Below are 25086 nucleotides of genomic sequence, written 5' to 3'. Positions count from 1 at the left end.
GCTGCAAACTTACTATCACTCACTCTATTTCATCAATCCAAGAAAGTAAATCAGACAAAGGTTACAAAATAACACGTTTAGAAAAAGAAATCAAATCTATTTTAACTTAGTTCAGAAACAAAAGAGATGAAGTGACCTAACCATGGCAGGGAGCAGGAAGTAAAGGTCAAAACAGGAGCGTGACTCTGACCTCTCATGGCTTTCTAGTTTCTCTTCAAGTAACAGGGCTCTCACTATTTGATCAAGGTGGTTTCAATATCCAGAATATCAGAAATATTCACATTTACACAAAAGGAGCTTCCAAATATAAAAATGATTTGGGATTACCATTTTTGGATTATCCTGTCATGAACAGAGCACTGACACTGTACACCCCGAGAGTCACTACACTTGCATCCGCCCTGTCGGGACCCACCTATGAGTCTCCCTGCTCAGCAAGGAGTCTGCTTCTCCCTCTTCCTCTCCCTCTGCTGCTCCCCCTGCTGTGCTTTTCTCTCATTCTTGGTTTCTCTCTCTCAAAAAAAATAAATAAATAATTTTTAAAAAACTTTTTAAATAGATAAATATATTTAATGGCTATATAATAGTCTAACTCTATGGAGTATGCCACAATTAACCCATTTGCCTAATATTAGACATGCTTCCTGATTTCACATATTATTAATATAAGAGCTCAGATTTAGAAATACTTTTTAAAACTTAAATCTGCCTGTCTACAACTAATTTTCCTTCCTCTTTCCAGCATATGAAAATTCATTTCAACCTTCCATTCCATGACTGGGAAAATGGAGTGGTCACAAACATAGGTACAGTTTTCCTGGCAACAGAATCCCAAATTTTTCTGTGGGAAGTTTCCTTTGTCACTTGTTTTTGCTTGGTTTTACACTAATTTATCTAAAGCCTTGAAGTAAAAAATCAAGTTTGTAAATCTAGAAGTCCGGAAGGGTTCACAAGGTTAGAATACTCCAAGCAGCAAAAAAAAGTTTCCCTGGAAACAGCTCCCACAGCTTCCTCCCTTTGGGCGACAGGTATTTTAAAGGAGTATTAAATGACCAACACTTTTGACCATGCTATAAAAAGTTCTCAAGAGGCCCTGGGAACAAACTTCAGCCCTAAATCACTTCTTGATTAAAAACTGTAAGTCACAAAGTTATGGCAACTACTTCTAGTCACACAACCCACGGACCACAGTCTTCCAAACTGACTTGGCTAAGTTCCTCCCAGTGAGGCCATTCGACTATCATTGAAGGGATCATTGAAGGGATGATTAAAAATTGCTATGTTTTCTTGAAAACACTGTTTTGGTCTTTTCAGGGAAACAGGAGCCTACTACCTTCCCAGTTGCTAAGGCTATAATAAACTTTTACCCTATAAAATTTATAACCAAAGTACCCTTTTTGACACTTTAGCAAAGCTAAGCACTCTTTTATAGTGCTGTCTTTAGTTAGCACTATAATAAAATACAATTGAGCCTTGAACAACATAGTTTGAACTGCACTGGTCCATGTACACGTGAATTTTTTATAGTACAGTATTATAAGTGTATTTTCTCTACCCTACAACTTTCTTAATAACATTTTCTCTTCTCTAGTTTACTTTAAGAATACAGTACATAATACATATAACATAAAAAATATGTATTAATTGACTGTTTATGTTATCAGTAGGCTGCCAGTCAACAGCAGTTAAGTGTTGGAGAAATCAAAAGTTCTACATGGATTGTCAACTTCGTGGGGGGATTTGTGCCCCCTAACTCCTGTGTTGTTCAGGAGTCAATTGTTCTGGCTTCTCTTAAAGGGCCTCAAAATTAAATCATATTAAACAAACAAAACCTACTGCCAAAAATGGCTTTCAATTTCTGTGCCTATAAACAAATGCTGCATTCCACAATATTATTATAGGTAACAAGACTTCACCAACACTTCATCAAACCTTGTTTTTGCTGATGGACTCTGATGCTCCAAGCAATGACTGAATGCAGGCAGACAAGGCTTCCTGTGATAATCCTTGGAACACTGCCCTCTGGTGAAATAAAAGAAAAACATTACCCTGAAGTGCTTCACAACACAAAAAGAGAAATTGTAAATGGAGTACACGGAACAATGGATGCTTGCTTGCCAGCACCCACTGGGTTAACAGGTTACTGACGATATTCCTCCTGGAGTTTCCTATTCCCATGCAACCTATCTAGACCAACACACAGTTTTGTAATTTGTATCTCTCAAAACTCTCATTGTGATCTTTCAACAATATTTTCTTAGCACCTGTTTCATGCTAGGCCCTGTGCTAAACGTTGGATGCACAGGGGTGGGTGAACAAGGTAGATGTGGTTCTGACCCACAGAGCCCTGATTCCAATATGGTCTCATGTTGTAGGCTGCTTTTCAAATCAATAAAACCAACTCTAAAACAAAGCCTCGGTAAATCCACTTCTAAAAATGTAACCCAATCACTGTTGTATCATAAAATTCATGCACGTGGCTCTTGAGTACATTATTTAAAACAGCAAAAAAAACACAAATAAATGTTCAATGATGGGGAAGTTGACAAATAAAATACTAGTAAATATAAATTATACGATACTGTGCACGAAATACAGAAATGCTAAAGAAAGCAATAAAATTTTTGTAAGATATAATTAGGTAAAAACAAAGTAATTAGGTTACAAATAGCATGCAAAGTAGGAGTCTTAATTTAATTCTGCCATTTCTGTATCTTCCAGAGGTGTCACATGGTGGTCTGCGCAGAGTTGCCTGCAGTCCCTTGCTTCCCACCCTGCTTCCATCCCATCTGAGAGAGAACCGATATGGAGGAATGTGAGCAAGATATTTATTATGAGGCCACAGTCCTGGGTCCTGATCTCTAGTTGATGTTATTCTCTTTTCGTACTGCTTCCCCCTCATGTGTTTTCCATGAGGCTTCTGCAGTAAAAAAGATTAGGGATGCCTCTTGCTAGGTCACTGCCCCTGCCTGAGAAAGACCTTCCCTTCCCCCTGCTCAGTCTTCATGAGTTTTTCACTAGACTTGGCTTTCCTTGCCTCAAATGCTTAAGGTAGAGAGGGATAAGATTTGGACATAAGCTAGATTAAAAAAAAAAAATTAGGCCGGCCCCCGGACATAAAATAAAAACAGGGAGAGTGGTATCTCAGGTCTATCCTACTGTTTGGCTAAAATCCCTGTTAAGCACCTAAAAGGCTTCACAGGGCCTATCATGGTAACAGGTTCTATGTGGAATACACCCTCATGTGTCCCTCGAGATCTTGGTCTACTCTACAAAGTTACTGGATCCCAGCCTCATATACCATCATTCAGTACACATACTGGGGAATCTGGGGAAGAGGAGATGCCAAAGTCCAAACCTCCTTCTGGAAGACAGCTCATTAGCTGGGCAAAAGAGGTAAGACATCTAACTGTAGAGGTGATCTGGCCTCATGCTAAAAGTCCCAGAACAGGCCAAAAGATATTTTCTGGTTGAATTACAAAATCTAAGCACAAATTCCAATAGCTATGTAGCTTAAAATAGACATTAAGTACTGTGCACTCTACTGAACCAATGAAACAACTGTGCAATCTTGCCTGCCCCTAGGCCTCTAAGATATGGAGCGTTTGGCAGGGGGATATAACACTCCCTTCGAACTCCTGTCTAAAGAAAATAATACCATCTTGACAATTAATTACATTGCTCTTGTATTTAACCACTTTTTACTTTTACATACTATTTGAGTTGTAACAATCAAATTTTAAATTAAACACTGAATTTTAAGGGCACCTGGCTGGCTCAGTTGGAGGAGCATATAATTCTTGATCTCAGGGTTATAAGTTCAAGTCCCATGTTGGGTGTAGAGATTACTTAAACAAATAAAACTTTTTAAAAAATTGAATTGTATAAACTATTTCAGCAGCAAACTCCTAATACTAAATAGGTAAAGACAACTCTAATCTGTCAAGATTGATAATCATATCATTAAACATTCTAGAATGTTTACACTAACTCTGACCTAAATCAATGCACAGAGTTTAAGGTAGTACTTAAAAGAAAAGAAAAAAAAAAAAGAAAAAGAAAAGGTACTGCTAATTTCAGCAAATAACTAAAATTAGTTCATGGTTAGAAACACATGGATTCTTAATACTACTTGTTAAGAATGTTGAGTTAGAGGTGCCTGATTCAGTCAGTTAAGCTCCTCTGACTCTTGATTTCAGCTCAGGTCATTATATCAGGATCATGAAATCAAGCCCAAGCTGGAGTCTGCACATGGTGGGAAATCTGCTGGAGATTTTCTCTCCCCCCTCTGTCCTTCTCTCCACACCCCCAGTTCCATGTTAACTCTCTCTCTCTCTCTCAAATAAATATATAAATCTTGGGACGCTGGGTGGCTCAATGGTTTAGCGCCTGCCTTTGGCCCAGAGCCTGATCCTAGAGTACCAGAGCCTGATCCTAGAGTCCCGGGATTGAGTTCTACCTCAGGCTCCCTGCATGGAGCCTACTACTCCCTCTGCCTATGTCTCTGCCCCCTCCTCTCTCTCTCTCTGTCTCTCATGAATAAACAAATAAAATCTTAAAAAAAAAAAAAAGAAAGAAATCTTTAAAAAAAAAAAAGAATATTGATTTGAACAGAGTTCAAAACTAAAATAATGGCGTGCCCAGGTGGCTTAGTTGGTTAAGCACTCGACTCCTGGCTTCATCTCAGGACATAATCTCAGGGTCATGAGATCAAGCCCTGGGTCAGGCTCAGTGCAGTCTGCTTGAAATATACTCTTCCTCTCTCTCTCCCTTTGCCTCTCCCCTCACTAATACATAGGTACACACATGCTCTCTTGAAAATAAATAATCCTTATTTTAAAAACCTAAATTAAAGTAGATGCACTTAATAATAAATTTAATATTAAATATATATTATACCCATGTGACAGTAGACATTATCATGTAACCTTTCTGCATGTCTTTTTCCTTACCTACAAATGAAAATAAATGAACTAACCAGTAGTTTTAAATTTTTATGTGATCATAGATCCCTATGATAGATCACAGATCCCTTCTCTCTCCTAAGAAAGACACAAATATAGACATACAAACACAATTATACCCATAATTTCAAGGCGTTCATACTCTCCAAAGGCCACTAGTGAATTCCAAGGGTCTACAGAATGAACAGGTTAAGAATTCCTAAATTAGGGGTGGCTGGGTGGCTCAGTTGGATAAGTGTCTGCCTTCAGCTCGGGTCATGATCCCACAATCCTGGGATCAAGCCCCACATCGGGCTCCCTGTTTAGCAGTCTGATTCTCTCTCTTCCTCTGCCCCTCCCCCTGCCTCATGCTTTCTCTCTTTAATAAATAAAATCTTTCGAAAAGAAAGAATCCCTAAATTAGGTTTATCTTAAACTTACCTTGGTCTCTAAAAATCATGATTCTCATTTAATACCAAACAAAATACTACATATCAAGATCTTAAAATTTTTAAATTTCACATGAAAGGGCAAGCAATTTATAGTAAATACTTAAGAATTTACACACGTACATCTATACATCTGTACAATTTGGAGAGACACACAAGAGTTCTTCGAACTGTAGGATACCACATTCCATGAAGGTCTGCTGGAGAAATTGTGGTCTGTGGTCTAGGATTGAGGGATTCTGTTGAACCTAAAAACCCAAGTGGAAAAAAAAAGACACATTTCACACACATTGGAGGTTTGTCTTATTTGCATGTTAACTATAAACTGTTATTAGTTATCAATAGCTGGAGGCATCTATTTTTTCTCTAGGTTTTTTCACCTTTAATCAAGAATGTCATAGGAACCCACAGGAATCCATGACAGCTGGTATTTAACACAATTAAGTGAGACTGCACATAAATACATATATACATTCCAGCCTCGTGTGTGTGTGTGTGTGTGTGTGTTTAACTCAAACAGCTATTCTAGAACCCTGATCAATAATCTTTATGGAATAAATAAACAGTATACATACACCTTATTCAAAAAGGAGGTAGATCTGTATGTAGTCATGTGGAAGCAAGTGGGAATCAATGGAGGGAGAGAATGACAAGAAAATAAAGCAATGTGAAACAGGAAAATTAATCATAGCTTGACAGCCTGCCTTCCATGCTCTTAGCTGTATTACTTACAGGCCTACTTAGTCTATCCAATTCCCAAGAGTAATGTCCCCCCTCTCTCTGAGACAGGGCAGACACTCTGGTGAGGGTGAGGAGCAACAGGCAGGAAGCTTAGTTGAACAGAGACATCTTTGTAAGGAAAGCACAATCACCAGAGTTCAAATGAGCCACATAAGCAAATTTAAGGTAATACTTTGGAACAAGAAGGGATAATGAAATATAGACTGGGTATTAGAAGACATTAGGAAACTCTACTAAATGTTTTAGTGCAATAAAGTTTTGTGGTTATATAAGAGATGTCCTTTTTTTAGAGAGATAATGAAATACTCAAGAATAAACTGGCAATGTGGCAATCTTTAGCGAAAGATTGGGGCACCTGGCTGGCTCAGCTGGAGGAGTATGAGGCTCTCGATCTTGGGGTCGTGAGTTCAAGCCTCACACTGGGTGTAGAGATTAAATAAACTTAAAAAAAATAAAAATAAAATGATTAACCAAAGAATATTATGTATATATAACGTGATAAAATGTAAAGTCTTGAATCCAGATGGTGAGTACTAGTGTTCACTGTTGTATCATTCCTTCTGCTTTTTGGTATATTTGAAATCTTTTCAATAATAAAAATATAAAAGTATAGCCAAGGAAAGCACAGTCCTTTTTTCTTTTTTTTTTTTAAAGAGCTAAAACGGCCTATGCTTAGAAGAAGGTCTGGAGGTCGTGGTATATGGGGGAAAAGAGAGAACGCTGTAGGTTAGTGCTTTCACTTTATAATTCTGCTTTTCACTTTAACTTTCTGCTTTTCAAAAGTACATAAACTTTTACATGTAATTTTAAAAGCTCCTCTCTAAGGCATTACCTTAAAATATCTACTTTATATGAAGTTCCTTAAAAAGAATAAACTCAACAAATTATATCAAAGAATATTTAGGAAATTAAATATCTCTAGTTGTGCTAAGATTATCATATCTGTAGGATCCCTCCTTCAATATAAAATAGAGCCAAAAAAGTACTCCCAAATACAAGTTCAGTGAAACAAATCTATTTAAGTACTTTAAAGCAGAAGTTGGCTTATGACAGAGGGAAAGTCAACTTACATGACAATACATCAAAAGGGGAGTAGCGATTGGCTGCCTCTTTTGAAGAGCAGGGCTTCTTCCTCCTGCAATCTTCCTCTGGCATCCTCCTCTATCTCCATGAGCCCCATCCTCCCCTGAACTGCTCTATGTAGAGAATAGGGCCTATTCTTTTAAACATACTGATAATCAGCCTCTTCACACTATGGTCCCTCTATCAATTTGCCCTGGCACCTAGTTACACTATATGAACATCATGTTGTTTAAAGCTCTCACTTTGGAGGCTTCTCATTTTCACTTCCAACGTACCAAGAAACCAAGAACCAAGAAAAGTGATTATATACTCTTTTTTTTTGCGCCCCTTGCTGCTTGACTCAGTCTTGCTTTCCATCCCAAATTCTATCACATTCTAAGTATGACTCAGTCTTGCTTTCCATCCCAAATTCTATCACATTCTAAGTAGCATCAATAACCATATGGAAAATAAAATAAATAAATAAAATAAAATAAAATAAAATAAAATAAAATAAAATAAAATTAAATTAAATTAAATTAAAATAAAATAAAATAAAATAAAAATAAAATAAAATAAATAAATAAAATAAAATAAAAAAATAAAATAAAATAAAATAAAATAAAATAAAATAAAATAAAATAAAATAAAATAAAATAAAATAAAATAAAATAAATAACCATATGGACAACCACATGGTTGTCAATTCTGAAGACCTTCACTTCCATCCCTGCATTCCCTACCATACAGATTTTCTCAAGAGTTTCTTTCAGAATTACTTTAATATTTTCTACAGACATTCTTACCACTCCAAACTATTTCATCTCTTAATTATTAAATCTTAGCATCTCATTCTCTGACCACAGTATCTTTGTGATCTTCCATTTCTCACGCTTTACCTAAAACTATGTCAAGCCCTCCTACTTTTGTCTTCAATCACATCCTATCCCCTTGCTTCTGACCTATCTCGCTGTCAGCCCAGGACACTCCTCTAATTCCATTTGCTCTTTACTGTTAGCATCTGCTGAGGTATTCCCCCCAGATTTCTGCTATTGCTACTCTACTACTATCTGTCCTGAAGTGATTCTACACACAAGCCCAAAGTGTCAACTACTCTACAATCTTCATCGTCCAACTCAGTCCTTTTTAAGGCTCTAGAGAAGTACTGTCCGAGACAAACACAATGTGAGCCATAAATGTAACATATTAAAATGCCACATTAAAAAAATTAAAAAGAAAATAAGTGGAATGAGTTTTAACATTTTTAACCCAATATATATCCAAAATATCACCATTTTAACATGTATTCAAGACATATTAGTAATAAGGTATTTTCTATCTTTATTTCATATTAAGTCTTTGAAATCTGGTGTGCATTTTATATGCTAACAGCATATTCCGATGAGTCACATTTCACATGTTCAATGGCAGGCTGCTGAACCATACTGAACAGTACAGCTCTAGACTGATATACACAGATTCTCCCAGTTGTCCACATGGACCTGCTAAGTCTGTCTCAGCCCCCACAACTAGTGTGTCCTCAAATTCTATTGATTCAAGCTTTTAATCAGATGTCTCATCTATTCACTTCTCTCCATCCTCTTGTCAGTGCCCTAGCTCAAACTCTTATCTTCCAAATGAAAACAAAACAATCTCCTAACTAGTCTCTATAGTTCTGCCAACAATACCTTATTTATATCAAGGCCAGGCATGGGTAAAAGAATAGAATTAACTGGGGAAAGGGAAGATGTACAAGACCAGGGTCTGTAAGACAGAAATGTACTCTAATCTCTCCAACTACTCTTGCAGAGGTTTACTAGGTCCCAGGTGTATACTAGGATCAAAAGGTATACTAAGATACGGCACAGGTTCTATTTCAAAGGAGGAAATTTTAACCCCCAATGAGTCTCTCTTTCTATGAGGCAAGTGTGATAAAATGGCTTCGCCAAAGAGGGACTATCCAAGCCGCTTGGCAGTCTGGCTTTGAGGTATCACAACTATTCATAGAATAACACACAATAACTGAAGATGCCCTAAACCTGGGGATTTTGAGACAATTGGGGCTCTTTAAAGCCTCCCATTCTCACTACCCCAACTCCCAGTCAGTCTCAGCTCCATGAGGAGGTGAGCTTCAGTGTCTCCCTTACAGTGAGAAGGAGAGCAGAAAGAATAACCCTGCTTCCCATCTAGCTTGTGGTCTACATAATTCATAAATACTCAGGATGCTTCTTGGACAATTTTGTTTCTTTCATAACATGCACCCTAGTCCAAACTATCCCATATATTTTTATCAGTATCTTATCCCAGTCCCAGGTACTCAATATATTTATAAGATGCAAATCTGGAATTTGCCAATACACTATATTAGCAGGAAGTCCAAAGTCCATGAGACTATCACGGACACCTACCTGGCCTGTTTTATCTGCTCTTCCCTACAACCAACCTATGCCCAAGCATGCCAAAACCATTTGACTTCCCCAAAACCACCACGGTCTTCCATTCCTACATCCTCCTCCAGGCTATTCTATCTTAAACAACCTTACTTCACCTGGTCCTCTCGTTCTTTTCTTTATACAGTACAGCTTTCAGATACCACATCTCTCACCAAACTCACCTTCCTGCACTCAAACCTCATCTCCCTTCATAATTCTGATGCCCTTCTACTATGGCCCAAGAGTGCACTGTACATATCTTTAGCATGTTACCACTCAATTATACCTGTGGCTTATCAATCTCCCCCCACCCAAGTGTGGGCTCCTCAAAGGCAGAAAACTGTTTATCATGCCTAGAACATGACAAGTCCTCAATAAAAGTTTAAACAAATGAATAAAAGAGTTGAACACCATAACATACCAGATTTTGTTAGATTATTAGACTCCGTTTCCTCTAACCGAACATCTGAAAATGAAGCTTCTGAAGGTACCTTCTTCTGCTCATCTTTTAAACTCCTTGCAATTTGCTATATAAAGAAATCAGAAGAAATATTAAAGTGTAGCTTTCAGCTGTGTTTGGCAATATGAACATGTTTTTTCAATAAAGTTAAAAAAAACTAGTTAATAAATAAATGGACTAATGAAGAGAACCACAGCAAAACAACCTATGGAAATGAAAAAATTAAATCAGTATAGTGTCTCTATTCCCATAAATATACCACTAATTTCAGAACCATTACCAGGTATCTGCTGAAGGGTGAAATACACAGGTTAGTATATAGGAAGCTAATTTTCAACTTTATGTTTAGAAACAAAGTTTAAGATTGGATAGGATATATTCTGAATCAGAAGTACTTTTATCAATTAACTGGCCAATCTAAACAACTGGCTTTCTCTTTATGTGAGAATAGCTACAGTATGCTATTTTTGAAACCCTTCTTCACTGTCTAAAGAATAACATCAAATAGACACACGTCACTAACTACTTAGTAATGAAAATTTCACTTATTTATAGCTTTATAAAGGTAGAAATATACAGAAATGAAGAACTAACAAACACATAGCTACTACCAAAAGGAATGGCCAGAAAACCGTTTAGGAGACAGACTCCATATGGCTCGAGCCAGTCCTCTCTGCATGCAGAAACCAGAAAGTACAGCCAAGCCCTAAATGGTACACAGGTGTCACAGCAGGATCACCTTATGCCCCTGCCCCACACCAAAAGAAAAACAAAGCAAGCATATTTACTGAAAAGTGGTATCCTTAAACCAAAAGGTCCACACAAGAAAGCATTAGGATACTGGTCATGTGATGACTAAGTAAACATACTAAATATATCACTAAGTTACAGTGGGAGGGCGACTTCTAGTAAGCTTCATCACCTAACATCCTATCAGAACTATTAAAACAGGCATTCTATCTAAAATATAAAGCTGAAATTCATAAAGAAGACAAAGAAAGAAGGGGAAGAAGGAATGAGAATACAATTCCCCAGACTGGACTGAGAAACAGAGCTAGTCTTCATCATACCTACTTTGTGGCCTTCAAAACCAAGTAACTCCTGCAAAGGGATTATCTACCTTTCCTTGGAATTATTAGCAATATTCCTACTATGAGCCTGACTATAAGCCTGCAGAGTAATAAAAGCTGGGTAATAAACAAACAGCCTCAAAACTATATGTCCTACCTATCATATATCTGATTCCTGTAAGGCTGATTTTATGTATCATTAACAAGAAGTACTATGCAAATAATTAATTATCCAAAATATAAATGTAAATAGAAGTCAGGAGAAGGGATGAAAGTTGAGAAAATCCTTATAATAGGCAAGGGCAATAAACTAAATAGCCTGATATATTTCAAGCCTGTTAGCTTTAAAACAACACAATTATTACAACTCTTTTTTTGTGATTATTTATTTATTTTGTATATATATATACATTTTTTTAAGATTTATTTATTTATTTATTCATGAGAGAGAGAGAGAGAGAGAGGCAGAGACACAACACAGGAGGAGGGAGAAGCAGGCTCCATGCCGGGAGCCCGACGTGGGACTCGATCCTGGGACTCCAGGATCGCGCCCTGGGCCAAAGGCAGGCGCTAAACCGCTGAGCCACCCAGGGATCCCCTATTTTGTATATTTTTTATTGGAGTTCAATTTGCCAACATATAGGATAACACCCAGTGCTCGTCCCGTCAAATGCTTGTCACCCAGTCACCCCAACCACCCGCCCACCTCCCTTTCCACCACCCCTGTTCGTTTCCCAGAGTTAGGAGTCTCTCATGTTCCGTCACCCTCACTGATATTTCCCACTCATTTTCTCTCCTTTCCCCTTTATTCCTTCTCACTATTTTTTATATTCCCCAAATGAATGAGACCATATAATGTTTGTCCTTTTCCGATTGACTTACTTCACTCAGCATCATATCCTCCAGTTCCATCCATGTTGAAGCAAATGATGGATATTTGTCGTTTCTAATGGCTGAGTAATATTCCATTGTATACATAGACCATAACTTCTTTATCCATTCATCTTTCCATGGACACCGAGGCTCCTTCTACAGTTTGGCTATTGTGGACATTGCTGCTAGAAACATTGGGGTGCAGGTATCCTGCTGTTTCACTGCATCTGTATCTTTGGGGTAAATCCCCAGCAGTGCAATTGCTAGGTCATAGGGCAGTTCTATTTTTAACACTTTGAGGAACCTCCACACAGTTTTCCAGAGTGGCTGCACCAGTTCACATTCCCACCAACAGTGCAAGAGGGTTTCCCTTTCTTACATCCTCTCCAACATTTGTTGTTTCCTGTCTTGTTAATTTTCACCATTCTCACTGGTATGAGATGGTATCTCATTGTGGTTTTGATTTGTATTTCCCTCATGGCAAGTGATAGCATTCAACTCTTGATTTGGGCTCAAATCATGATCTCAGAGTCAGGGGACTGAGCCTACATCAGGCTTCATACTCACTGGGGAGTTTGCTTAAGGATTCTATCTCTCCCCCTCCCTCTGCTTGCACACACTCTCTCTTAAACTAAATAAATAAAACCTTTAAAAAAGAAAATGGTGGAGAAATCAGAACCCTCATACACTGCTGGTAGGAATGTAAACTAGTACAGCCACTCTGGAAAACAATCTAGCTATTCTGATTAAACAGTTACTAAAACATAGCAATTCCACTCCTAGGCATATACACAACAGAAATGAAAACCCATGTCCACACAAAAATGTGTATGTGAATGTTTGAACCAATATTATTTATAACACCCAACAGGCGGAAGCAACCCAAGTGTCCATCAGTGGACAAATGGATAAACAAAATGTGATATATCTATTACAATCATACAATGGAATATTATCCAGCCATTAAAAAGGAAAAAAGTACTAATACATGCTATAACATAGATGAACTGTGAAGACATGCTAAGTGAAAGACATCACAAAAAGACCATATATTACATAATTCTATTCATATGAAATGTTTAAAATAGAGCAATCTATAGGCAGAAATCAGTGTCTGCCTCAGACTAGAAGGCTGACAGCTAAAGGTACAGGGTTGCTTTCTGAGATGGTGAAAATGGTCTAAAACTGAGTATGGTGATGGTTCCACTATCCATGAATATATTATAAACCACTAAATTATAAACTCTAAGTGGGTGAATTTGGGGTTTATAAACTATAATTCAATAAAACTGTTTATAAAAAAGGAAGAAGTCCTCAAAAATTACAGGAACATGTCAAAAGGACAAAGAACCCATCTAAAGCTGCCTAAGGGACAAAGAAGCTATCTTCCACTGGTCAAATCTGGAACAATTCTGAGCTTCAAAAAGAAAAATGGCAATAGATTATAATGAATTTTTTAAAAACTCCACTAGTCTAGAAGGGTCAGAGGTAGGAAAAAGGGAGCAAGAAAAAGAAATTAATTCTTTACAGTAGAATGCCAACTAATAAATGAAGAAGAAATGGCAGATAAGAAAATTGCTATTTTGCTACTCCTAACATAATAACTAGTTAAGGCACAGATCATTAATGGTTCCAATAACCACCAGGTAAAAAGATGCTGGGGAACATAAACCCCACATAATCCCAAAGTATCATTTCATCATTACTCACTAATTACAAAGGGGATAATGGACTTTTGTTTTGTTTTGTTTTTGATAATGGACTTTTATAATGAAGAAAGTTAACAATTACTACCTTAACCACTTGTAGGACTTCCTGACATTATATGCCTTTGATGTCATGAGGTAAGTACACATCAGCTGTGTAGTATTCTAGCAAAAAAAAATTGTTTTAAAGACAAAAGTTTAATCTGAATCTAAATATGAGGAAAACAATAAGACAAATCCAGAATGTGGCACATTCTACAATAAAGCCAGCTCAGTCTCTTTAAAAAAAGCCAATGTCATAAAAACAAAAAAACAAAACAAAACAAAACAGACAGGGAGAAACGGTAACCTTGACTGGATTCCACCTATTAAATTTTTTTATCCTATTTTCAAGATATTTGAAGGACAACTGGGCACATTTGAATATGTACTGCATATAAACAATATTGTTGAATTCATGTTAATTTATATATATGTAAAAAAATATACATGCATGTGATTATGTGAAAAATATTTTTATTCTTAGGACAGTAAGAACTGAAGTATTCAGAAGTGAAGTATCACAATGTCTATAATTTACTTTCAAATGGTTCAGTAATAAAACATACAAAGAGATAAAGTAAGTGGGACAAAACACTAACAACTACTAAATCTGAAAAAATTCCAGATTCAACTGAATATTCAATGATATTAAGGAACTACAATAACGTTTTTAGCTGTGATAACTATGTCACAGTTGTATTAAAATGAAAAGTGTGCTCAGCAAAATAAACAGGTAGGACTGCATCAAACTAAAAAGCTTCTGCACAGCAAAAGAAACCATCAACAAAGCAAAAACATGACTTACAGAATGGGAAAAAACATTTGTAAGCCATCTATCTGATCAAGAGTTAATAAAGACTCATACAACTCAACAGCATAAAAACCAAACAACCCAATTAAAAATGGATGAAGGACTTGAATCAACATTTTTCCAAAGAGGATATACAAATGACCAACAGGGAATGAAAAGATGCTCGATATCAATAATCATCAGGGAAATGCAAATTAAAACCACAATGAGATACCATCTCAAGCCTGTTAGAATGGCAATTATCAAAAAGACAAGAGATAAAAAGAAAAAGTATTGGTAAGGATATGGAGAAAAGGGAACCCTTGTTCTCTACTGGCAGAACTGTAAATTGATGCAGCCACTCTGGAGAACAGTATGCAGGATCTTCAAAAAATTAAAAATAGAACTACCATATGACCCAGCAATTCCACTTCTGGGAATATATCCAAAGGAAATGAAAACACTAATTCAAAAGGGTATCTGCACCCCCATGTTAACTGCCAGCATTACTCACAATAGCTAAGACATGGAAACAACCTAAGTGTCTACCAATGAATGAATGGATAAAGAAGTTGTGGTCTATAGAGATAGTGGAATATCACTCGGCCATTAAAAAAAATAACGAAATTCAACAATTTGCAACAACATGGATAGACCCTGAAAACATTATGCTAAGTGAAGTAAGTCAGAGAAAGACAAATACTGTATGATCTCACATGTGAAATCTAAAAAATTGTTTTAAAAAGTGCAAATTTTCAGTTATAAGATAAATACTATAAATGTAACTTACAACATGATGACCATAGTTAACAATAATACTGTGTATAGATAGGAAAGTTGTTCAGAGGTAGACCCTAAGAGCTTATCACAAAGAGAAATTTCTTTTCTTTGTATTGTTATCCACATGAGATGACTGATGTTAACTAAACCTATTGTGGTCATTTTTTTTTTTTTAAGATATTATTTATTTATTTATTTATGATAGACAGAAAGAGAGACAGAGACAGAGACACAGGCAGAGGGAAAAGCAGGCTCCATGCCGGACTCGATCCCAGGACTCCAGGATCGCGCCCTGGGCCAAAGGCAGGCGCCAAACCACTGCGCCACCCAGGGATACCCTATTGTGGTCATTATTTTACAAAGTATGTAAATCAAATCATCATAGTCTATGCCTTAAATTTGCTGATATATGTCAATTCCTTTCAATAAAACTGGAAAAAAAAGACTTCATTGCAAAAAATAAAATGTGCCCTTACCTTTTAAAGTCACCTACTGAAGTATTTATTAATAAAATGTTAGAAATTTGCTCCAATGTAACTAATGGTAGGGAAGAGGAGTAATGGAGGTCTAAGTGAACTAAGACTGGCCATGTGGAAGCTGGGGTAATGATGTGTAAGAGTTAATTATATTATTCTCTCTACTTTTTGCTCATATTTGAAACTTCTATTTAAAAAGTTCTAGGTTCTGGGGCGCATGAGTGACTTAGTTGGTTACTGGTTAAGTATCTGACTCTTGATCTCAGCTCAGGTCTTGATCTCAGGGTTGTGAGTTCAAGTCTCATGCTGGGTTCCACAATGGGCATGGAACCTACTTAAAAAAACATTTCTAGGTTCTAATTCTGTTTTAGCACTAATATCCTCAGCATTATTTAAACTCTGTCTAGCACTCAAAGAAAATAAAGATTCATGTGTAGCTGAATCAGTGAGACAAATGATCAGTGAGGTAACTCTTCACACCATAAACTAGACATTGGTACTGCAGAATTTTGAAGAGATGGCCTACAGGGTTTTTATGAGACAGCATGACATATGGTTATATGAAAATCAACTATGGTGGCTCCTATGTTATCAATCTTCTTCTATGCCATTTATTAAAAAAAAGAGAAATCACAGGGAGCACAAATTCAATTTAAAAATTGAGAAAGCGGGGCACCTGGGTGGTTCAGGGGGTTAAGTATCCAACTCTTGATTTCAGCTCAGGTTGTGATCTCAGGGTCATGGGATCAGGCTACACGCTCGGGAAGGAAGCTGCCTGAAATTCTCCCGTTCCCTCTCCCTCTCTCTCTGCCCCTCCCCATGCTCATGCATGCACTAAAGTACATAATAAATCTTTTAAAAAATTGAGAACATGTATTTCCCAAAAAGGGGAGGGAACTGAGTTATAAAATACAACTTGAAGGAAAAACAACCTAATAAATCTTTTATTCAATTTTTTAAAATTTCATTTCCTGTGATTTTAGGACAAGTTATCTTGATTTTATACCCTGAATGAGAATTAAAAAGAAAAAACCTATTTTCACTAATACCAAAAGGTGTGTGCAGCCAAGGGAGAGATCAAGAGGAAATAAGGGAACCCTACCTCCATCATCACCAACTTGTCAGGATAAGCCAGATCTCCAGGAGCAGGTTTGTACCCTGTGATGTCTGTCTGAATGTAGATATGAGTTCTGTAGACGAGGCGCTCTTGGACATCTTCTAACATCTGTTTTACTCCAGCTGCAAATGCTCCCAGTTGTTCAGCTGGTAAGAAAATGTAATCATCCATTCCTTTGTATTTAGAAAAATACTTTCTTTAAACAAGCAAAAATATCACTCAAGTGTCTAGTAGTAATAGGAAGTAATTTGGCCTCAGGGACTGTGGTTGCATTCTATTTCATTATGACTCGATGACCTCAGAAAAATTTAATACATGTCCTTCAATTTCCTCAAATTTAAAACTGGGAAATAAATTTGCCCTTATATCTTCTTCCTAAAACTCTATGATATTATTTCTATTATTAATGTGAATAATAAAGTCTGAATTTTAAAGTGTTTTGTGCTTTTAAAAGTTATCTCATTCAGCTTCAGACCAATCCTGAGAGACAGCTGGGGCAGCTTATTAGTTGTGTTATCATTCCAATTTTAAAATTAAATGGAGTTCCACAGATATTAAACAACTTGTTAATGTTTCCACAAAGAAAAGTGAGTAAAAAATTAAGATGAAATAAGAGTTTATATAGAATTTCTGCATTCTTTAGATGACATCAGTATTAAAACAAACCAATAATTCAGTAACAACTTTCCAAGGGCAGGGTGTTGAAAATATTACATAACATAAATATTCAAATTAATATAATTCAGAGGCATTAATATGTAAGAAAATACACATCTTAGAATGAATTAAATGCAGAATAAGAAACATTGGAAGCATAACAAACCTATAGTGTCTCCTAACGAAAATCAAAATGAGAACAATAATTTCTGCTAGTAAAATAATTACTTGAAGAGTTTTTTTTAAAGTTACTTAAATCTCATTAGGAAAATGAGGTTCTCTATGGCAAATCAAATATAAAAGAATCTATCAGATGGTTAGAGTTTTCCAGAGAATTGCTTATCTGTAATTTCAAAAAAGATAGGTCATTATTATGTATGTACACTAAAACAATTCCTGTTTTTAAATGAAGAGTATGCAATATAGTCATGATTTTAAGTATTTTGGTAAGAATGTATTAGAAATGTCTAGGGACACCTGGGTGGCTCATTGGTTAAGTGTCTGCCTTTGGCTCAGGGCATGATCCTTTAGTTCCAGGATCGAGTCCCACATCAGGCTTCCTGCATGGAGCCTCCTTCTCCCTCTGCCTATGTCTCTGCCTCTCTCTCTCTTTCATAATTAATAAAATCTTAAAAAAAAAAAATGTCTAAGCAAAAACCAACAATTCACTCTGGATTTCAGATGCCAGGAAGAATAGTTAACCATATTTCATTACTAATTTTGTCCAGATTTTAAAACTCTTTCCCCATTTAATTTGTACCATTAGTCAAAAAAATAAGGTACATCTTGACTTTAAAAGGGACAAGGCACCAACTCAGGCTATAAAAAATATTAAACTTACATAGGTAAGTGGGGTAGAGGACAGCGAGTTTTCAAATTCACTGAACCACAGATAAAATTAAGACTTTTGAGGTTATCACTTCTAATTATCATTTACCATTGTTCTGTACATGATCTTCAAGCACCTCATTTTTAAGAATTCCACAAAGTTCCGACAGAGTCTCTAAGTGAATAACATGAATGATCAATGGCCTGAAGACATCATACAATGACACACAGAGTTTCTCCAAAAGTTCACTAAAATGAAAGAATAAAACATGGTTATAAGTAGTAATCTTTTCAGGATTTTCTAATAGTTTAAAAGGCAACATTGATTTCCTCCAGTCAATAAAAATAAAAATCTACTGGAAAATAGTGCATGGGAACATTATATAATGAAAAGTGAAGGGTGAAAATAATACTGTAGATTTTTTTGTGCTTTAAGAGCTCAAAATCCAAAAGCAGTCTTCAATAGTCACCCCAAAGTAGCTTCCCCCAGCTAAATGTCAATTCATTACAACCTTATTTATTTCAGCAATACTTTATATATATCCTCTTAAATACAATAACAAATATTTTGGTTGATTTAACTATTCTTTTATATTCTACATCATTTGTGAATCAAATGTAACATTTTCCCTGCGAAAGATGAATTCAAACTTCTTCAATACTTGGATTTTGATAAACAAAATTCAAAGCACTTGGGCATACAAGTGTTTTTGGCAATTTTGAACATTTGAAAGGAAAAACTTAAAATAGTACTTTCATATATAGCATTTCATCAGAAGTGATCAACCTAATCAAAACTGTAAGATATATTTGTTTCTTCCTCACTACAAGAGTCATAATCTTGGAATATTTTCAAGAGTCAACATCGCCAATATGAAGAAACCAAAAGTGACTAACACAGGCATTGAAAGACACTTTGTGGGAAAAATAGGAAAGGGTATTCAATAAATAATGTCTGTGTTTTTAAGTGTCTTTCATTGGTTAAAACCACAGAATTTTTCAACTAGAAGGAATTATTATATTTAGTGAGATAAACAGACATAGATTGCCAAGACTTAGTTCCCAACATAGGACTCTTACTATTTTACCGTATTGTCTCCATAGATACATTATAAATACTATAAAAGCATGTTGGCCTTTGAATTGCACATTTATTTTAAAATAACCACTGTCCTATCCAATAGTATTGTTCACACATCCACAAAAGTTAAAACACTCTGCAGTTAATGTTAAAATACTCCTATAATATAATTTGCTATGAGAGTGATTAGCAAATTAAATCTTAAAACTAAGAGTTAGAGTTTGTGTACCACCTACTCTAATTTTGATGTTGGTTTTGTGAAAAATTCATTGTAAAGTTGGTGCTCATCCTGGCATACATGGACCATAAAGGCACAGCCACTGCGAATCTGCAGGAAAGAAACACACATTACCTTCAGTTAAAGACACATAATGATTTCAGCATTTATGAATAAAATAAACCTTTTATTTGCAATGAGATTGTGCATATATATTCATAAAAGAACTCACTGAAGAACAGAAAATGGTTGATTTTTAACCATTTATTGCATAATGTGAATATGACTCATTTTTATTTTCTTCTTTTATTTTCTAAACTTCTGACAATGAAATTACTTTTCTAGTTAAAGAGGGGGTATTTAATAAAAGAATCTTTGTGTATTTTTCTATATACGAATTAAAATCACTAAATAAAATAGCACTTCCGCAGCAAAAGTTAAACTAAATTGTCAAGATAAATCTACAAACTCTGAAACTTCATCTTTCAAGGAGTAACAGTTGTTTGTCAATCTTCATTCTTCAAAAAATAAATTAAAATCAGAGTATTTTGATGAGCTGAATGCTAATTACTAAAACAGATGTCTCATAACTGAAAGAAAAATCCTTTAAGCTTTTTGACAGGGGATCCAGAACATTTATACCTACACACAGCTTCTAGGACATCAAAATATTTCAGAGGAAGGTTTAACATCATTCCGAACTAGCAGAAGCTTACCAAGGCACAATGATCTCTATTATTCTGGCTTGTTAACTCTGTTACGGTACAAGTGATACTAGGGCCCAAAAGGAGCTCCCGCTGGTCAAGGTAACACTGATGGATGTCATTTAGCAGTTGTTGGTATCTGATAAAAAGCAAATGAGATTGGAATATAAACTTCTGATTTCAGATATGTAAATTAAATCTGATCTTAAATCTCAGAAGTTTCCAAACCTCTAAAGCAATAAGGTCACCTCTCATGTGCCCGATATTAAACACTAGAAATATTACGTATAAAAAGAAAAAAATAAACCATAATGAACTGTGGTTCAAAAGCTATGATTTTTATTCTTTTAAAGATTTATCTCCCAAGAGTAGAGAAAAATCTTACATCTTTGAAATTAAAAGCAAATCCTGCAATGGGAAAAAGAGATGTCTTGCAAACTCAAAGTTAGGTCTACAACCTTTTCCTAAAATAAGTTATGTGCTACAAGAAAAAGCTTGCATAGTATGCAAAGTAATTCTCAGAAAATACTAGGAATATAACAGATTCAGAAAAAAAGCACGTCAAGAAGAAGGTAATGTAGAAACAGGAACTTCTAGGTACTCACTCAGGTATTTTTTCAGATCGCTGTTCTATTTGTTCAATAAGAGTCTGCAAAATAAAAATAGACTAAAAATTCATCTGTTTAAGCTATACTTTTATTTACTTTCTGATTTTAACTAAAACATGCTAATGTTAGAAAATCTGTAAATACAAAAAAGCTGAAACATAAAAACCACCTATATCACAAAGTAACTACAATATTTTATAATATTCTTTCAGTTTGTTATATACACACACTATAAATATCAACCTCACTTATCTGTTGCAAACATGCTAGTTTCTGCTTTTCTTTCGCTATTTAAAATTCAGAAAATATAATTTTTATAGCCTGAATCTTTTACTCAGTAATTTTTTCCCAATAATTTCTGCTAGTTTTCTTTTCCTCCTTATTTTTACATTTAACTCTTTAGTTCACTTAGAATGTATTCTAATGTTATAAAATGAAGAGCTTACTTTTTTCCCCACGTACTTGGCAAAACTTCCCAAAATTATGTAGGAAACTACAATGCTTCCTCTTTGATTTGAGAAGACTGACTTATGTATTAAGCTCCTGAATCTTCCATTCCAATGATCCATCAACGAATTCTTGAATCTGTATCAATGTATTTTTCAAATTTACTTATATAGTTAGTCTTGCTAATTTAGTATACCAAATGAATTTCAGCATCATCCAAAAAGAAATTCCACTGGAATTTTTGTTAAGATTATATTTGGAGAAATTGACATATAAATTATATTAGGAGGAACTGACATTTAAAAAATTAAGTTTCCTCAACCAGAACAAGATAGGCTTATTATTTATTCAATCTTTTGTGATTTCCTGTCTAGCTTTTTCATTTTCTTCATCCTTGTATTTCCATTAAAGTTATTTCTAGGTAAGTATTTTGTGCTGTCACTAATATAAGACTCCATCACTTATATTAATTGGTTACCATTGGTAAAAGGCATATAAGAAAGCCACTGATAATTATATAATCATTTTATATCCACTTGCCACACTGAGCTATATCACACTTATCTATACCATTTCTTTTCTAATCAAATTTTAACCACTGGTACTTGACTACTAAGCAAAAGCAACCAATTAGGCACAATATAAACCTTATACCATCAATGAACCACTCTTCTCCTGTATCTTCTATAAATAAGTCCAAGTTTCTCTTACTTCAAAAAACAACAAAACTGAGGAAGGAGTCAAGATGGCGGAGGAGTGGGGGGACCCTAAGCCTATCTCCACCCTCAAACACAGCTAGATAGCTATCAAGTCATTCTGCACATCCAAGAAATCAGAGAGCTGAGAGAACAAAAACTGCAAATCTACAAATAGAAAAGCAATCATGTTTTTAAGAAAGTAAGAGGTGCAGAGAGTTGACTTTGGGGAAATATAGCTATGGGTGAGAAGGCAGGGAGGGAGCCTGCTTACGGAGCCTATTACTAAGTATTAGAAGCAGCAGAGCATAAAATCTGAACTTTTAGTTAGAAGTCCTCTACCATGGGGGTCGTGCCTGTCTTCAAGGGGCTCAGGTAACGAAGCAGGGCAAAATCCCAGGAGTAACATCTTGGTCTGAGGATCCCCTGGGTCATAAGAAGGGGTGGCACCAGGCACAGGAGCATGGAAGCCGGCTGAGAGCAGAGGTCTTGGTGCCAGCTTTCTGCTCTACATTGCCATAAACGGCAAACAGCTGCACAGCTATCTGACCTTTCCTAGGGCCCATCGACAAATGGCAAAAGTGGGGCAAGACCCTCTCCAGTAGGAACAGCACAAGTCTGCACCAGGGGAGTTCCTAAAATTGTGGAGTTTTGAAACTCAGTCACACGCCTGAGGTGGGTTAGGGTAATGGGTTACAAAGGTAGACTTAGGAAACTCGTGACTTATTAAAAAGTGCAATAATATTAATATCATAGGAGTCCCAAAAGATGAAGAGAGAGAAAAAAAGGGGCAGAAAGTTTATTCAAACAAATTATAGCTGAAAACTTCCCTAACCTGGAGAAGGACAGAGACACCCAAATCCAAGCAGCACAGAGAACTTCCATTAAATTCAACAAAAGCTGGCCATTGCAAAGGCATATTATAGTCAAATTCACAAAAAAATACAGACAAGGAAAGAATCCTGAAAGCAGCAAGGGATAAAAAAGTCCTTAACCTACAAGGGAAAACAGGTTCACAGCAGATCTGTCCACAGAAATTTGACAGGTCAGAAGAGAGTGGCAGAAAATACTCAACATGCTGAATAAGGAAGATATGCAAGCAAGAATTCTTTATCCAGCAAGGCTGTCATTCACAATAGAAGGAGAGATAAAGAGTGTCCCACACAAAAAATAAAGGAGTTCATGACCACTATTTAAATCAGCCCTACAAGAAATTTTAAGGGCTCTAAGACCAAAAGCAACAAACCCTAGAAAGGACCAGAGAACATCAACAGAAACACTAACTCTACAGGTTAACACAATAGCACTAGATTCCTATCTTTCAATAATTACTCAATGTAAATGGACTAAATGCTCTGAACAAAAGACACAGGGTATCAGAATGGGTAAAAACAAACAAACAAACAAACAAGACTTATCTATATGCTGCCTACAAGGGACTCATTTTAGACCTAAAGACACCTGCAGGTTCAAAGCAAAGGAGTGAAGAATCATCTTTCATGCTAATGGGCATCAAAAGAAAACCAGAGTAGCCATACACAACAAACTATATACATATAATTTTTTTTAAGATTTTATTTATTCATGAGAGACACAGAGAGAGAGAGGCAGAGACACAGGGAGAAGCAGGCTCCATGCAGGGAGCCTGATGCGGGACTCGATCCTGAGACTCCAGGATCACACCCTGAGCCAAAGGCTGCACTAAACCGTTGAGCCACCGGGCTGCCCAACAAACTATATTTTAAAATAAAACCTGTAACGAGAGATGAAGGGCATTATATCATAATTAAGGGTTCCATCCATCAAGAAGATCTAACAATTGTAAATATTTATGCCAACCTGGGAGCACCCAAACATATAAATAATTAATAAATATGTAAAAACTCATTGATAATAACACAAATGTAGTAATAAAGAGTGGAGCAGAAATAATATAGAAACAAAAAAACAGTAGAATAGATAAATGAAACTAAGAGCTGGTTCTTAATAAATTAAGAAAATTCATAAATCCCTAGCTAGACTTATCAAGAGAAAGGACCTAAACAGATAAAATTATGAATGAAAAAGAAGAGATCACAACCAACACCAGAGAAATACAATTATAAGAGAATACTATGAAAAATTATATCCCAACAAACTGGACAACTTAGAAGAAATGGACAAATTTCCTAGAAACTTACAAACTACCAAAACTGAAACAGGAAGAAGTAGAAAATTAAAACAGACCCTACCCAGTGAAAAAATTGAATCTGTAATCAAAAATCTCCTAATAAACAAGAGTCCTGGGCCAGATGGCTTCCCAGGGGAATTCTATCAGACATTTAAAGAGCTAATACCTTTTCTTCTCAAACTGTTCCAAAAAATAGAAAAGGAAGGAAAGCTTCCAAACTCATTCTATGAAGCCAGCATTACCTTGACTCCAAAATCAGCAAATCTCCCATTAAAAAGGAGAATTACAAGCCAATATTCCTGATGAACATGGATGTAAAAATGTTTAATGAAACACCAGCAAACCAAATTGAACAGTACATGAAAAGAACTACTCATCACGACCAAGTGAGATTTATTCCTGGCCTGCAGGGGTGGTTCAATATTCATAAATGAATCAACATGATTCACATTAGTAAAAGAAAGGATAAGAACCCTATGATCCTGTCAATAGATGCAGAAAAAAATTTTGACAAAATACAGCATCCTTTCCTGATAAAAACCTCAACAAAGACGGGATAGATGGAGCATACCTCAACATCATAAAGGCCATGATATCAAAGACCCACAGCTGCTAATGTAATCCTCAACAGGGAAAAACTGAGAGCCTTTCTCCTATGGTCAGGAACAAGACAAGGATGTCCACCCTCACCATTACTATTTAACACAGTAGTGGAAGTCCTAGCCACAGCAATCAGAC

At 35.9% G+C, this 25086-nt stretch overlaps 1 protein-coding gene across 4 annotated transcripts in view; it reads right to left on the bottom strand.

Moving 5' to 3' along the window:
• Positions 1-25086, bottom strand: part of COG3 (component of oligomeric golgi complex 3) — a 67226-nt gene that overhangs the window by 21945 nt on the left and 20195 nt on the right. For all 4 annotated transcript variants that reach the window (XR_013356004.1, XM_077855634.1, XM_077855635.1 and 1 more), the window contains 8 exons: positions 21034-21077; positions 20441-20567; positions 19744-19835; positions 18536-18675; positions 16927-17087; positions 10049-10154; positions 5516-5640; positions 1933-2022 (listed from right to left, as the gene is read on the bottom strand). Coding sequence is in view for 3 of the 4 variants with exons in the window: in XM_077855634.1 (XP_077711760.1) it covers positions 1933-2022; positions 5516-5640; positions 10049-10154; positions 16927-17087; positions 18536-18675; positions 19744-19835; positions 20441-20567; positions 21034-21077 (885 nt within the window). In the remaining variant the exon portion in view is untranslated. The remainder of the gene's footprint in view (positions 1-1932; positions 2023-5515; positions 5641-10048; positions 10155-16926; positions 17088-18535; positions 18676-19743; positions 19836-20440; positions 20568-21033; positions 21078-25086) is intronic.

The sequence above is a fragment of the Canis aureus genome, chromosome 17, assembly GCF_053574225.1.
Source record: "Canis aureus isolate CA01 chromosome 17, VMU_Caureus_v.1.0, whole genome shotgun sequence".
In the NCBI taxonomy this organism is placed as follows: Eukaryota; Metazoa; Chordata; class Mammalia; order Carnivora; family Canidae; genus Canis; species Canis aureus.
Note: the sequence above shows the minus strand (reverse complement) of the source record. Positions and strands in the feature narration are given on the sequence as shown.